General features: G+C 45.8%; 1 protein-coding gene and 5 non-coding genes across 6 annotated transcripts in view; 5 read left to right on the top strand and 1 right to left on the bottom strand.

Annotated features, from left to right (window-relative positions):
- Nucleotides 1-16,043, bottom strand: part of crocc2 (ciliary rootlet coiled-coil, rootletin family member 2) — a 134,678-nt gene that overhangs the window by 75,231 nt on the left and 43,404 nt on the right. The window contains exons 13-15 of the mRNA XM_061888423.1: nt 7,025-7,189; nt 4,367-4,511; nt 4,146-4,292 (exon numbers count right to left, since the gene is read on the bottom strand). Coding sequence (XP_061744407.1) covers nt 4,146-4,292; nt 4,367-4,511; nt 7,025-7,189 — 457 coding nt within the window. The remainder of the gene's footprint in view (nt 1-4,145; nt 4,293-4,366; nt 4,512-7,024; nt 7,190-16,043) is intronic.
- Nucleotides 8,680-8,751, top strand: trnap-ugg (transfer RNA proline (anticodon UGG)). Its single transcript has one exon. It is a non-coding gene; the product is annotated as a tRNA-Pro (tRNA).
- trnap-ugg (transfer RNA proline (anticodon UGG)) lies at nt 10,757-10,828 on the top strand. The gene has a single exon. It is a non-coding gene; the product is annotated as a tRNA-Pro (tRNA).
- trnap-agg (transfer RNA proline (anticodon AGG)) lies at nt 12,906-12,977 on the top strand. Its single transcript has one exon. It is a non-coding gene; the product is annotated as a tRNA-Pro (tRNA).
- On the top strand, nt 14,441-14,512 carry trnap-ugg (transfer RNA proline (anticodon UGG)). The gene has a single exon. It is a non-coding gene; the product is annotated as a tRNA-Pro (tRNA).
- trnap-ugg (transfer RNA proline (anticodon UGG)) lies at nt 15,278-15,349 on the top strand. Its single transcript has one exon. It is a non-coding gene; the product is annotated as a tRNA-Pro (tRNA).

Raw genomic sequence — 16,043 nt, forward strand, 5'->3', positions numbered from 1 at the left:
CCGCTTCCCACCTACATCTTTCTTCTTTGACGTCTCCATTATTAAGTGAACAAATTGTAAAAGATTCAGCAACTCAGATGTCCAGAATACTGTGTAATTATGCAATTAAAGCAGGGATCAAAATGCCCGCTACAATCCGTGACGTCAGGCGCACGCGTCATCATACCGCGACGTTTTTAGCAGGATAATTTGCGCGAAATTTAAAATTGCAATTTAGTCAACTAAAAAGGCCGTATTGGCATGTGTTGCAATGTTAATATTTCATCATTGATGTATAAACTATCAGACTGCGTGGTCACTAGTAGTGGCTTTCAGTAGGCCTTGAAAACGGGACTCTCGCTGCTGTGTTGGATCCGCTTTGGACTGGACTCTCGCGACTGCGGATACTGCCCTCCAAAATAGTTTCTCCTGGTTTGAGGAAATAACATTAGAGGAATTGTTACAACGTGTAAATGGAATAAAACAAACAACATGTTTACTTGACCCACTTCCTGGGAAACTGATCAAGGAGCTCTTTGTATTATTAGGTCCATCAGTGCTAAATATTATAAACTTATCACTTTCCTCGGGCACTGTTCCCCTAGCATTCAAAAAAGCGGTTATTCATCCTCTCCTTAAAAGACCTAACCTCGATCCTGACCTCATGCTAAACTACCGACCGGTGTCTCACCTTCCCTTTATTTCAAAAATCCGCGAAAAAATTGTTGCGGAGCAGCTAAATGAACACTTGGCGTCTAACAATCTATGTGAAACCTTTCAATCCGGTTTCAGGGCAAATCACTCCACGGAGACAGCCCTCGCAAAAATGACTAATGATCTATTGCTAACGATGGATTCTGATGCGTCATCTATGTTGCTGCTCCTCGATCTTAGCGCTGCTTTCGATACCGTCGATCATAATATTTTATTAGAACGTATCAAAACACGAATTGGTATGTCAGACTTAGCCCTGTCTTGGTTTAACTCTTATCTTACTGATAGGATGCAGTGTGTCTCCCATAACAATGTGACCTCGGACTACGTTAAGGTAACGTGTGGAGTTCCCCAGGGTTCGGTCCTTGGCCCTGCACTCTTTAGCATCTACATGCTACCGCTAGGTGACATCATACACAAATACGGTATTAGCTTACACTGTTATGCTGATGACACCCAACTCTACATGCCCCTAAAGCTGACCAACACGCCGGACTGTAGTCAGCTGGAGGCGTGTCTTAATGAAATTAAACAATGGATGTCCGCTAACTTTTTGCAACTCAACGCCAAAAAAACGGAAATGCTGATTATCGGTCCTGCTAGACACCGACCTCTATTTAATGATACAACTTTAACATTTGACAACCAAACAATTAAACAAGGCGACACGGTAAAGAATCTGGGTATTATCTTCGACCCAACTCTCTCCTTTGAGGCACACATTAAAAGCGTTACTAAAACGGCCTTCTTTCATCTCCGTAATATCGCTAAAATTCGCTCCATTCTGTCCACTAAAGACGCTGAGATCATTATCCATGCGTTTGTTACGTCTCGCCTCGACTACTGTAACGTATTATTTTCGGGTCTCCCCATGTCTAGCATTAAAAGATTACAGTTGGTACAAAATGCGGCTGCTAGACTTTTGACAAGAACAAGAAAGTTTGATCACATTACGCCTGTACTGGCTCACCTGCACTGGCTTCCTGTGCACTTAAGATGTGACTTTAAGGTTTTACTACTTACGTATAAAATACTACACGGTCTAGCTCCATCCTATCTTGCCGATTGTATTGTACCATATGTCCCGGCAAGAAATCTGCGTTCAAAAGACTCTGGCTTATTAGTGATTCAAAAGCCCAAAAAAAGTCTGCGGGCTATAGAGCGTTTTCATTTCGGGCTCCAGTACTCTGGAATGCCCTCCCGATAACAGTTCGAGATGCCACCTCAGTAGAAGCATTTAAGTCTCACCTTAAAACTCATTTGTATACTCTAGCCTTTAAATAGACTCCCTTTTTAGACCAGTTGATCTGCCGTTTCTTTTCTTTTTCTCCTATGTCCCACTCTCCCTTGTGGAGGGGGGTCCGGTCCAATCCGGTGGCCATGTACTGCTCGCCTGTGTATCGGCTGGGGACATCTCTGCGCTGCTGATCCGCCTCCGCTTGGGATGGTTTCCTGCTGGCTCCGCTGTGAACGGGACTCTCGCTGCTGTGTTGGATCCGCTTTGGACTGGACTCTTGCGACTGTGTTGGATCCATTATGGATTGAACTTTCACAGTATCATGTTAGACCCGCTCGACATCCATTGCTTTCCTCCTCTCCAAGGTTCTCATAGTCATCATTGTCACCGACGTCCCACTGGGTGTGAGTTTTCCTTGCCCTTATGTGGGCCTACCGAGGATGTCGTAGTGGTTTGTGCAGCCCTTTGAGACACTAGTGATTTAGGGCTATATAAGTAAACATTGATTGATTGATTGATTGACTCTGTTGGATCCATTATGGATTGAACTCTCACAGTATCATGTTAGACCCGCTCGACATCCATTGCTTTCCTCCCCTCCAAGGTTCTCATAGTCATCATTGTCACCGACGTCCCACTGGGTGAGTTTTCCTTGCCCTTATGTGGGCCTACCGAGGATGTCGTAGTGGTTTGTGTTGTGGTTTGTGCAGCCCTTTGAGACACTAGTGATTTATCAATCAATCAATCAATGTTTATTCATATAGCCCCAAATCACAAATGTCTCAAAGGACTGCACAAATCATTACGACTACAACATCCTCGGAAGAACCCACAAAAGGGCAAGGAAAACTCACACCCAGTGGGCAGGGAGGATTCACATCCAGTGGGACGCCAGTGACAATGCTGACTATGAGAAACCTTGGAGAGGACCTCAGATGTGGGCAGCCCCCCCAACCCCCCCCCCCCCTCTAGGAGACCGAAAGCAATGGATGTCGAGCGGGTCTAACATGATACTGTGAAAGTTCAATCCATAGTGGCTCCAACACAGCCGCGAGAGTTCAGTTCAAGCGGATCCAAGACAGCAGCGAGAGCCCCGTCCACAGGAAACCATCTCAAGCGGAGGCGGATCAGCAGCGTAGAGATGTCCCCAACCGATACACAGGCGAGCGGTCCATCCTGGGTCCCGACGAGCGGTCCATCCTGGGTCTCGACTCTGGACAGCCAGTACTTCATCCATGGTCATCGGACCGGACCCCCTCCACAAGGGAGGGGGGGACATAAGAGAAAGAAAAGAAGCGGCAGATCAACTGGTCTAAAAAGGAGGTCTATCTAAAGGCTAGAGTATACAGATGAGTTTTAAGGTGAGACTTAAATGCTTCTACTGAGGTGGCATCTCGAACTGTTACCGGGAGGGCATTCCAGAGTACTGGAGCCCGAACGGAAAACGCTCTATAGCCCGCAGACTTTTTTTGGGCTTTGGGAATCACTAATAAGCCGGAGTCTTTTGAACGCAGATTTCTTGCCGGGACATATGGTACAATACAATCGGCAAGATAGGATGGAGCTAGACCGTGTAGTATTTTATACGTAAGTAGTAAAACCTTAAAGTCACATCTTAAGTGCACAGGAAGCCAGTGCAGGTGAGCCAGTACAGGCGTAATGTGATCAAACTTTCTTGTTCTTGTCAAAAGTCTAGCAGCCGCATTTTGTACCAACTGTAATCTTTTAATGCTAGACATGGGGAGACCCGAAAATAATACGTTACAGTAATCGAGGCGAGACGTAACAAATGCATGGATAATGATCTCAGCGTCTTTAGTGGACAGAATGGAGCCAATTTTAGCGATATTACGGAGATGAAAGAAGGCCGTTTTAGTAACGCTTTTAATGTGTGACTCAAAGGAGAGAGTTTTAATGATTAGGGCTATATACGTAAACATTGATTGATTGATTGATTGATGATTGGCCTCACGCGGGCCGGACAGGGACGCACAAAGGGCCGGATGTGGTCCGCAGGCCGCAGCATACCCAGGTCTGTTATAAGACTTGTATGAGGCTTTTTTAATTTTTTTGCGTCCCCAGACACATTATTTTTTTGTATTTTTGGTCCTATACGGCTCTTTCAACATGCTGCTTCGGTCCTACAGTGCATTCACATTCATCCACTCAAACCAAACGCACCAACGCGGTCTGCGTTTTGACTCCGGCCACCAACCTGCAGCAGAAGACGGCTCAGCTCCACCTTGTCTTTGGCCAAGCCTTCGCTCAGGGCGGCCATCTTGGCCAGAGAATCTTTCAGATCCGCTTCCTGGTTCTGCAGTTTGGTGACGCCGGACTCCCGCGCGGCGCTGTGACACTCCATCTGTCGGGTGCAAATCAATGAGACGCCATCGTTGCAGCGGGAGTGGATGCATGGTACCCACGGTGGCAGTCTACCTTGCTGAGAGCCAACGCCAGGCTGGCCTTGTCCTCCAGCAGCACCTCCTTTTCCAGGGTGACCCCACTCAGCGCCTCCTTCACTGTCACCAGCTCCCTCCGTAGATCAGAGTACTTCCCTTCCAGCTCCTCCAGGCTCCGCTCGCTGGAACACATCACATTCTCTCATGCCGTTTCAGCATCAACATTGTACAAACCCCGTTTCCATATGAGTTGGGAAATTGTGTTAGATGTAAATATAAACAGAATACAATGATTTGCAAATCCTTTTCAACCCATATTCAGTTGAATATGCTACAAAGACAACATATTTGATGTTCAAACCGATAAACATTTTTTTTGTGCAAATAATCATTAACTTTAGAATTTGATGCCAGCAACACGTGACAAAGAAGTTGGGAAAGGTGGCAATAAATACTGATAAAGTTGAGAAATGCTCGTCAAACACTTATTTGGAACATCCCACACGTGTGCAGGATAATTGGGAACAGGTGGGTGCCATGATTGGGTATAAAAACAGCTTCCCAAAAAAATGCTCAGTCTTTCACAAGAAAGGATGGGGCGAGGTACACCCCTTTGTCCACAACTGCGTGAGCAAATAGTCAAACAGTTTAAGAACAACGTTTCTCAAAGTGCAATTGCAAGACATTTAGGGATTTCAACATCTACGGTCGTAATATCATCAAAAGGTTCAGAGAATCTGGAAAAATCCCTCCACGTAAGCGGCATGGCCGGAAACCAACATTGAATGGCCGTGACCATTGATCCCTTAGACGGCACTGTATCAAAAACCGACATCAATCTCCAAAGGATATCACCACGTGGGCTCAGGAACACTTCAGAAAACCCATCCATCCATCCATTTTCTACCGCTTATTCCCTTTCGGGGTCGCTGGCGCCTATCTCAGCTACAATCGGGCGGAAGGCGGGGTACACCCTGGACAAGTCGCCACCTCATCGCAGGGCCAACACAGATAGACAGACAACATTCACACTCACATTCACACACTAGGGCCAATTTAGTGTTGCCAATCAACCTATCCCCAGGTGCATGTCTTTGGAAGTGGGAGGAAGCCGGAGTACCCGGAGGGAACCCACGCATTCATGGGGAGAACATGCAAACTACACACAGAAAGATCCCGAGCCTGGATTTGAACCGAGGACTGCAGGAACTTCGTATTGTGAGGCAGACGCACTAACCCCTCTGCCACCGTGAAGCCACTTCAGAAAACCACTGTCACTAAATACAGTTGGTCGCTACATCTGTAAGTGCAAGTTAAAGCTCTACTATACGAGGCGGTATAGCTCGGTTGGTAGAGCGGCCGTGCCAGCAACTTGAGGGTTGCAGGTTCGATCCCCGCTTCCGCCATCCTAGTCACTACCGTTGTGTCCTTGGGCAAGACACTTTACCCACCTGCTCTCAGTGCCACCCACACTGGTTTAAATGTAACTTAAATATTGGGTTTCACTATGTAAAGCGCTTTGAGTCACTAGGAATAAGCGCTATATAAATATAATTCACTCACTCACTATGCAAAGCGAAAGCCATTTATCAACAACATCCAGAAACGCAGCCGGCTTCTCTAGGATCATCTAAGATGGACTGATGCAAAATGGAAATGTGTTCTGTGGTCTGACGAGTCCACATTACAAACTGTTTTTTGAAATTTTCGACATCGTATCATCAGGACCAAAGGGGAAGCGAACCATCCAGACTGTTATCGACGCAAAGTTGAAAAGACGACATGTGTGATGGTATGGGGGTGCATTAGTGACCAAGGCATGGGTAACTTACACATCCGTGAAGGCACCGTTAATGCTGAAAGGTACATACAGGTTTTGGAACAACATATGCTTCCATCGAAGCGTCGTCTTTTTCATGAACGCCCCTGCTTATTTCAGCAAGACAATGCCAAGTCACATTCAGCACGTGTTACAACAGCGTGGCTTTGTAAAAAAAGAGTGCGGGTACTTTCCAAAACTGTCTTCCTTCGAAAATGCGTGGCGCATTATGAAGCGTAAAATACGACAACAGAGACTGTTGAACGACTGAAGCTCTACATAAAACAAGAATGGGAAAGAATTCCACTTTCAAAGCTTCAACAAGTAGTTTCCTCAGTTCCCAAACGTTTATTGAGTGTTGTTAAAAGAAAAGGTGATGTAACACAGTGGTGAACATGCCCTTTCCCAACTACTTTGGCAAGTGTTGCAGCCATGAAATTCTAAGGTAATTATTATATGCAAAAAAAAATAAAGTTTATGAGTTTGAACATCAAATATCTTGTCTTTGTAGTGCATTCAATTGAATATGGGTTGAAAAGGATTTGCAAATCATTGTATTCCGTTTATATTTACATCTAACACAATTTCCCAACTCATATGGAAACCGGGTTTGTACAAACAAATTCCATAAACAACAATCCATCTGGCCTCTGAAAGACGCAGCGATCCTTGTGCCAAAGGCCACGCTGCAGAGGGACTCAGCTCCTCGCCGGATCGCATGTCCCACTCCAATTCTCAGCTAATCACATTTTTAAGCAACATCAAGGGAAAAAGTATCCCCGTTGCATGAGTGCAGTAACGCAATGTCAATTACTTTTCAACATGTGTTACTGATCTCAAGCTTAAAACAAATGGTCGCCGTGCGCCCTCACGCACCCTCGCTGGGCCTCCGTGCGCTGCCGCGTCAGCTGCTGCTCGGCGTCTTCTCTCTGCTGCCGGAGGAGGTCCGAGGACATGCAGCGCAGAGCCTCCAGCTCACCGCGCAGCGAGTCCGCTTCCTGCTGTGCTCCCACCAAACGCTCCTCCACTCCGCGCTTCTCCCTGGGACACAAATGTCGCCATCAGAGCAGTGACTACAACGTGGGAAGTTCAGCTGGGCAACGAAAACATTGAGAGAGTTCTTCTGCGACAATCGCTGTTGCCGCTGAAAAGGAAGTGGTCTGGTGTTGGCCGGCTTTAAGTGGAAAGAAGCTTGAAGAAACCTATCTCGGCTATAATCGGGCAGAAGGCGGGGTACAACCTGGACAAATCGCCGCCTCATCACAGGGCCAACACAGATGGACAGACAGCATTCACACACTAGGGACCATTTAGTGTTGCCAAACAACCTATCCTCAGGTGCAGGTCTTTGGAAGTGGGAGGAGCCTATCCCCAGGTGCATGTCTTTGGAGGTGGGAGGAAGGGACCCTACGCAGTCACGGGGGAGGACATGCAAACTCCACACAGAAAGATCCCAAACCCGGGATTGAACCCTGACTACTCAGGACCTTCATATTGTAAGGCAGACGCACTAACCCAGGGGTCGGGAACCTTTTTGGCTGTGAGAGCCATGAAAGCCAAATATTTCAAAATGTATTCCCGTGAGAGCCATATCATATTTTTTAACACTGAATACAACTAAATGTGTGCATTTTTAAGTAAGACCAACATTTTTAGAGTATAATAAGTCTCTTATTCTTTTTAATAACATTGTTATTCTGAAGCTAACCAATAATAAATTAAATGTCGTGTCTGTTGATCATGTTTTTGTTTGGCCATGTGCTGTTTGTCCTTTGGACTCTTTAAGTTCCTGTTTTTTCCACTCCCTTGTCTTGTTTCCTTGGTTACTCATTTTGTCCACCTGTCTCTGGTGGACAAAATGCCCGCTCACCTGCTTCCCGAGCACTAATCAGAGGCAGTATTTAAGCTCGTCTTTGCCAGTCAGTCGCCCTGGCGTCAATGTGATCTTTTTCTTGCTCTGTGCTGACTTGTTTCATGCCTTGCCATAGTTTCGTGCTTCATGCCATGCCAAGTAAGTTATGTTTGATTTATGTTCATAGTCTGTTTATCCGTTAGCTTTGTTCCTTAGCCCAAGCTGTGCCTCCACTTTTTTAGCCGATTTTTGTTTGTATCTTTTTTTAGTTTAAATTAAATCATGTTTTTACCTAAATGCCATGTCCCGAGTAGTCCGACTGCCTTCCTGGGAGAACGACCCTGCAGCAAGCTGCGACCCCCCCCATTGTGACATAAAATACTTCTTACCATTAATGCGACTTCTTGAACAGGTGCGGTAGAAAACGGATGGATGGATTTAAATGCATGAGAATGTTTTATATTTTGCACGTTATTTTTAGCACTGCGATTACCAGCGAAATTAAGCAATGTTAGCTAAGATTTATCTGAGAGCCAGATGCAGTCATCAAAAGAGCCACACCTGGCTCTCGAGCCATAGGTTCCCTACCCCTGCACTAACCCCTCTGCCACTGTTAAGCCCGCAGAGCTACCTGCTCAACCAAATTCTGGAGAAAGTTGAGTCTAGAAAGTTTCATCAGGGCTTGTTGGTCTAGAGGCATGATTCTCGCTTTGGGTGTGAGAGGTCCCGGGTTCAAATCCCGGACAAGCCCTTGCTCTAAACATGAAGGATTTCAATTCATGTTTTATTTTGCGTGTATAGTTCGGACACTCATGTTTACAGTCTGTAAATGGTGGTTCCCACCAGGACCCTTTTTGAGTACTTGCAAGCAAGATGTTTTGTTTACAACGTAAAGACATTTTGTTATGACCATGTAAGGAAACTTTTCATCACATGTGTCTGCTCTTGTTTTCATAAATATTTTCACTAATTGGCAGTGGCTCGTTGGTCTAGGGGTATGATTGGTGCATAGGGTGTGAGATGTCCTGGGTTCATATTTCAAATGAGCCCATGTTATATGCAGAGTTGGTCAAATCTGTGTACTTTGTGTTTTTCTCATCAGACCTTGTTCACAACTAAGGGTCTCTGCTGGCCGTTCTCAAATACTGCAACCCTTCAGAAGTTGAACGGGGTCACACCCTCGTTGAGCCAATGTAAAATTTCAAAGGGTAGCCCTACCTCATCATCATCATCATCATCTTCCGCTTATCCGAGGTCGGGTCGCGGGGGCAACAGCCTAAGCAGGGAAACCCAGACTTCCCTCTTCCCAGCCACTTCGTCTAGCTCTTCCCGGGGGATCCCGAGGCGTTCCCAGGCCAGCCGGGAAACATAGTCTTCCCAACGTGTCCTGGGTCTTCCCCGTGGCCTCCTACCGGTTGGACGTGCCCTAAACACCTCCCTAGGGAGGCGTTCGGGTGGCATCCTGACCAGATGCCCGAACCACCTCATCTGGCTCCTCTCGATGTGAAGGAGCAGCGGCTTTACTTTGAGTTCCTCCCGGATGGCAGAGCTTCTCACCCTATCTCCAAGGGAGAGCCCCGCCACACGGCGGAGGAAACTCATTTCGGCCGCTTGTACCCGTGATCTTATCCTTTCGGTCATGACCCAAAGCTCATGACCATAGGTGAGGATGGGAACGTAGATCGACCGGTAAATTGAGAGCTTTGCCTTCCGGCTCAGCTCCTTCTTCACCACAACGGACCGATACAACGTCCGCATTACTGAAGACGCCGCACCGATCCGCCTGTCGATCTCACGATCCACTCTTCCCTCACTCGTGAACAAGACTCCTAGGTACTTGAACTCCTCCACTTGGGGAAGGGTCTCCTCCCCAACCCGGAGATGGCACTCCACCCTTTTCCGGGCGAGAACCATGGACTCGGACTTGGAGGTGCTGATTCTCATTCCGGTCGCTTCACACTCGGCTGCGAACCGATCCAGCGAGAGCTGAAGATCCCGGTCAGATGAAGCCATCAGGACCACATCATCTGCAAAAAGCAGAGACCTAATCCTGCGGTCACCAAACCGGAACCCCTCAACGCCTTGACTGCGCCTAGAAATTCTGTCCATAAAAGTTATGAACAGAATGGGTGACAAAGGAAAGCCTTGGCGGAGTCCAACCCTCACTGGAAATGTGTTCGACTTACTGCCGGCAATGCGGACCAAGCTCTGGCACTGATCATACAGGGAACGGACCACCACAATAAGACAGTCCGATACCCCATACTCTCTGAGCACTCCCCACAGGACTTCCCGAGGGACACGGTCGAATGCCTTCTCCAAGTCCACAAAGCACATGTAGACTGGTTGGGCAAACTCCCATGCACCCTCAAGAACCCTGCCGAGAGTATAGAGCTGGTCCACAGTTCCACGACCAGGACTGTTCAACCAAATCTGGGAGATCTGGTTTACGCATATAAAAGTAAAGTTTGTTGTTCCAAGTTTCTTTCTCTGTTTGTGATAGGTCTCAGATTCAAAACCCAAACAAATCAAGCATTGTCACACATTGTACTTCATTTATCACGCTTGGTTTTAGATTTTTGGAGTAAAAATGCTGTAAAAAATTTTTTTAATATATTTTCTAGGTTTTCTACAGGAGGGCTCACCCAGGAGTTAAACTGGGTCAGACCCTATCTGAGCCAAAGTAAAGTTTCGTAGGGCAGATCTACCTGCTCAATCAAATCCTGGAGAAAGTTGAGTCAAATACACTTTAGAAGGGCTTGTTGGTCTAGGGGCATGATTCTCGCTTTGGGTGTGAGAGGTCCCGGGTTCAAATCCCGGACAAGCCCTTACTGTAAACATTGGTGGTCAAATCTACTATTTAAATTATTTTTTTATTTTGCGTGTATAGTTTGGATACTCATGTTTGCTCCTTTTAGCAGGGCTTGTTGGTCTAGGGCAGGGGTCGGGAACCTTTTTGGCTGCAAGAGCCAAGAATCCAAATATTTTAAAATGTATTTCCGTAAGAGCCATAAAATATTTTTTAACACTGAACACAACTAAACATGTGCATTTTTAAGTAAGACCAACATTTCTAGAGTATAACAGGTCTCTTATTCTTTGTGATAACATTGTTATTCTGAAGCTAACTGTGGAGGGGGCGTGGGCTGGGGGCCTGCAGCGAAGCAGGGTGTTGCCAGGACCGGCCTCGAAATCATCGAAAGGTGCGTAGATGGCCCACCTGGGCCTTGTTATCTCATCCCCTGTCGCTCTGTTTATAAGCAGCAGCCAGGAGTAGAGACGGGGTTGGAGCTGGAGCCAGAGTGCCAGCGAGAACGAAAGAAAAAGACAATTGCTGTAAACCAACTTAGAGACTCATTGAAAAATAAAAAAAATATTGTAACCCTGAAACAGGCTCTCGTGTCGGTGCTTGGTGGTCTGAAGAACCCCCAGGAGAGCAATCCCTAAACTAACCCATAATAAATAAATCACTTCTTACCCTTAATGCAACTTCTTGAACAAGTGCGGTAGAAAAAGGATAGATGGATTCTATTTTGATCGTTATTTTTAACACTTTGATTACAAGCGGAATTATTCATTACTTATTGTGTTAAGCAGTGTCACCTCAGATTTATCCGAGAGCCAGATGCAGTCATCGAAAGAGCCATGTGTTCCCTGGTCTAGGGGCATGATTATCGCTTTGGGTGTGAGACGTCTCGGGTTCAAATCTCGGATAATCCCTTGCTGTAAACACTGGTGGTCAAATTTATTCATTTAAATTATTTTTTAATTTTGCGTGTATAGTTTGGATACTCATGTTTGCAGTCTATAAATGGTGGTTCTGTCTTTTGTTTTTCTGATCCATTACCTGGGCTGCCTAATTGGCCAGACCTTATTCACAAATAACGGTCTTGACCGGCCATTTTCAATAACTTCGACAGGGAGGCTTACCCAGAAGTTGAACCGGGTCACACACTATCTGAGAAAAGGCAAAATTTCATGGGGTAGACATATCTATTCAACCAAATTGGGGAGAGCCTGTTTGTGCTGCTAGAGTAAATGTCATTGGTCTAGATGTCTGCTTCTCACTCTGCTTATATGTCCTGGGTTTAAATCCCAGACAAGCCAACACTTGTTATCCATTATACTTCATTCTCCATGTTTGGTTTTTGTATTTCTGGCAAAACGTTGTATTGATTTTCTGCTGGCCATTCTCAATGACTGCTACAGGAGGGCTCGTGCGGAAGTTAAACCAGCTCAGACCATAGCCGAGGCAATGTCAAGTTTCAACCAAAACCAGCAGAGGGTCTGTTCTCACATGTTAAAGCAGTGCATCTTGGTCTAGGTGCATGATTCTCGCTTTGGGTGTGAGAAGTCCCAAATCCCGAACGAACCCATTCATCCATCCATTTGCAACCGCTCATTCCCTTTGGGGTCGCGGGGGCGCTGGTGCCTATCTCAGCTACAATCGTGGGGAAGACGGGGTACTCCATGGACAAGTCGCCACGTTACCGCAGGGCCAACATAGATACTAGGGCCAATTTAGTGTTGCCAATCAACCTATCCCCAGGTGCATGTCTTAATGGTGGGAGGAAGCCGGAGTAGGAGTGGAGGACATGCAAACTCCACACAGAAAGATCCCGGGACTATCCAGGACCTTCGTATTGTGAGGCAGACGCCCTTACCCCAATTCCACCGTGCTGCGCCTAAAAGAACCCGGTCTGTTAAAACCTTGTTACCCGTTACTCTTCATTCGTCATGCTTTGTTTTTTGTGGTTTTGGCACAAATGCAGTCCATGACTCATTTTGCTTACCTTTAACCTTCTCACCAGGACCCTTTTTGTGTACTTGCAAGTAAGATGTAAGGAAACTTTTTGTCACATGTGTCTGCCCTTGTTTTGACAAATATTTTTGCTAACTGGCAGTGGCTCGTTGGTCTAGGGGTATGATTCTCGCTTAGGGTGCGAGAGGCCCCGGGTTCAAATCCCGGATGAGCCCATGGTATATACACAGTTGGTAAAATATCGGTGTTTTGTCTATTTATGATTTTCTCGTCAAATACCTGGTCAGACCTCGTTCACAACTGAGGGTCTCTGCTGGCTGTTCGCAAAGACTGCAACCCTTCAGAAGTTGAACGGGGTCACACCCTCGTTGAGCCAATTTCAAAGGGTATCCCTACCTGTTCAACCAAATCTGGGAGAGCTGGTTCACGCATATTAAAGTAAAGTTTGTTGTTCCAAGTTACTTGCTCTGTTTGTGATAGGTCTCAGGTTCAAAACCCAAACAAACCAAGCATTGTCACCCATTGTACTTCATTTATCACGCTTGGTTTTAGATTTTTGGAACAAAAATGCTGAACATTTTTTTTTCCTGCTGGCCATTCTATATGTTTGCTACAGGAGGGCTCACCCAGGAGTTAAACTGGGTCAGACCTTATCTGAGCCAAAGTAAAATTTCACAAGGCGGATCTACCTGCTCAACCAAATCCTGGAGTTGAGTCAAACATTTTAAAGCAGGGCTTGTTGGTCTAGGGGCATGATTCTAGCTTTTGGTGTGAGAGGTCCCGGGTTCAAATCCCGGACAAGCACTTACTGTAAACAGTGGTATCAAACAGTTCCTTGTTGGTCTAGGGGTAACCCTTGTTACCCATTACACTTCATTCGTTATGCTTTGTTTTTTGTGGTTTTGGCAAAAATGCAGTCTATGACTCAGTTTGCTTACCTTTAACCTTCTCACCTGGACCCTTTGCTACAGCAGGGCTCACCCAGGAGTTAAACTGGGTCAGACCTTATCTGAGCCAAAGTAAAATTTCACAAGGCGGATCTACCTGCTCAACCAAATCCTGGAGTTGAGTCAAACATTTTAAAGCAGGGCTTGTTGGTCTAGGGATATGATACTCGCTCTGGGTACGAGAGGTCCTGGGTTCAAATCTCAGACTAGTCCCTGACATATACAAAGTTGGTCTAATCTGAGCATTTTGTCCAATTATGTTTTTCTGGTCAATTACCTGGTCAGACCTTGTTCACAACTAAGGGTCTCTGCTGGCTGTTCGCAAAGACTGCAACCCTTCAGAAGTTGAACGGGGTCACACCCTCGTTGAGCCAATTTCAAAGGGTAGCCCTACCTGTTCAACCAAATCTGGGAGATCTGGTTCACGCGTATTAAAGTAAAGTTTGTTGTTCCAAATTACTTGCTCTGTTTGTGATAGGTCTCAGGTTCAAAACCCAAACAAACCAAGCATTGTCACCCATTGTACTTCATTTATCACGCTTGGTTTTAGATTTTTGGAACAAAAATGCTGAACATTTTTTTTTCTTGCTGGCCATTCTATATGTTTGCTACAGCAGGGCTCACCCAGGAGTTAAACTGGGTCAGACCTTATCTGAGCCAAAGTAAAATTTCACAAGGCGGATCTACCTGCTCAACCAAATCCTGGAGTTGAGTCAAACATTTTAAAGCAGGGCTTGTTGGTCTAAGGGCATGATTCTCGCTTTGGGTGTGAGAGGTCCCGGGTTCAAATCCCGGACAAGCCCTTACTGTAAACAGTGGTATCAAACAGTGGCTTGTTGGTCTAGGGGTAACCCTTGTTACCCATTACACTTCGTTCGTTATGCTTTGTTTTTTGTGGTTTTGGCAAAAATGCAGTCTATGACTCAGTTTGCTTACCTTTAACCTTCTCACCTGGACCCTTTTTTAGTGTCAAACGGTGGCTTGTTGGTCTAGGGGTATGATACTCGCTCTGGGTACGAGAGGTCCTGGGTTCAAATCTCAGACAAGTCCTTGACATATGCAAAGTTGGTCTAATCAGTGCATTTTGTCCAATTATGTTTTTCTGGTCAATTACCTGGTCAGACCTTGTTCACAACTAAGGGTCTCTGCTGGCTGTTCGCAAAGACTGCAACCCTTCAGAAGTTGAACGGGGTCACACCCTCGTTGAGCCAATTTCAAAGGGTATCCCTACCTGTTCAACCAAATCTGGGAGAGCTGGTTCACGCATATTAAAGTAAAGTTTGTTGTTCCAAGTTACTTGCTCTGTTTGTGATAGGTCTCAGGTTCAAAACCCAAACAAACCAAGTATTGTCACCCATTGTACTTCATTTATCACGCTTGGTTTTAGATTTTTGGAACAAAAATGCTGAAAATATTTTTTTCCTGCTGGCCATTCTATATGTTTGCTACAGCAGGGCTCACCCAGGAGTTAAACTGGGTCAGACCTTATCTGAGCCAAAGTAAAATTTCACAGGGCAGATCTACCTGCTCAACCAAATCCTGGAGTTGAGTCAAACATTTTAAAGCAGGGCTTGTTGGTCTAGGGGCATGATTCTCGCTTTGGGTGTGAGAGGTCCCGGGTTCAAATCCCGGACAAGCCCTTACTGTAAACAGTGGTATCAAACAGTGGCTTGTTGGTCTAGGGGTAACCCTTGTTACCCATTACACTTCATTCGTTATGCTTTGTTTTTTGTGGTTTTGGCAAAAATGCAGTCTATGACTCAGTTTGCTTACCTTTAACCTTCTCACCTGGACCCTTTTTTAGTATCAAACGGTGGCTTGTTGGTCTAGGGGTATGATACTCGCTCTGGGTACGAGAGGTCCTGGGTTCAAATCTCAGACAAGTCCTTGACATATGCAAAGATGGTCTAATCAGTGCATTTTGTCCAATTATGTTTTTCTGGTCAATTACCTGGTCAGACCTTGTTCACAACTAAGGGTCTCTGCTGGCTGTTCGCAAAGACTGCAACCCTTCAGAAGTTGAACGGGGTCACACCCTCGTTGAGCCAATTTCAAAGGGTATCCCTACCTGTTCAACCAAATCTGGGAGAGCTGGTTCACGCATATTAAAGTAAAGTTTGTTGTTCCAAGTTTCTTGCTCTGTTTGTGATAGGTCTCAGGTTCAAAACCCAAACAAACCAAACATTGTCACCCCTTATACTTCATTTATCACCCTTGGTTTTAGAGTTTTGGAGCAAAAATGCTGAAAATGTTTTTTTCCTGCAGGCCATTCTATATGTTTGCTACAGGAGGGCTCACCCAGGAGTTAAACTGGGTCAGACTTTATCTGAGCCA

The sequence above is a fragment of the Nerophis ophidion genome, linkage group LG26 (genome assembly GCF_033978795.1).
Source record: "Nerophis ophidion isolate RoL-2023_Sa linkage group LG26, RoL_Noph_v1.0, whole genome shotgun sequence".
Classification (NCBI taxonomy): Eukaryota; Metazoa; Chordata; class Actinopteri; order Syngnathiformes; family Syngnathidae; genus Nerophis; species Nerophis ophidion.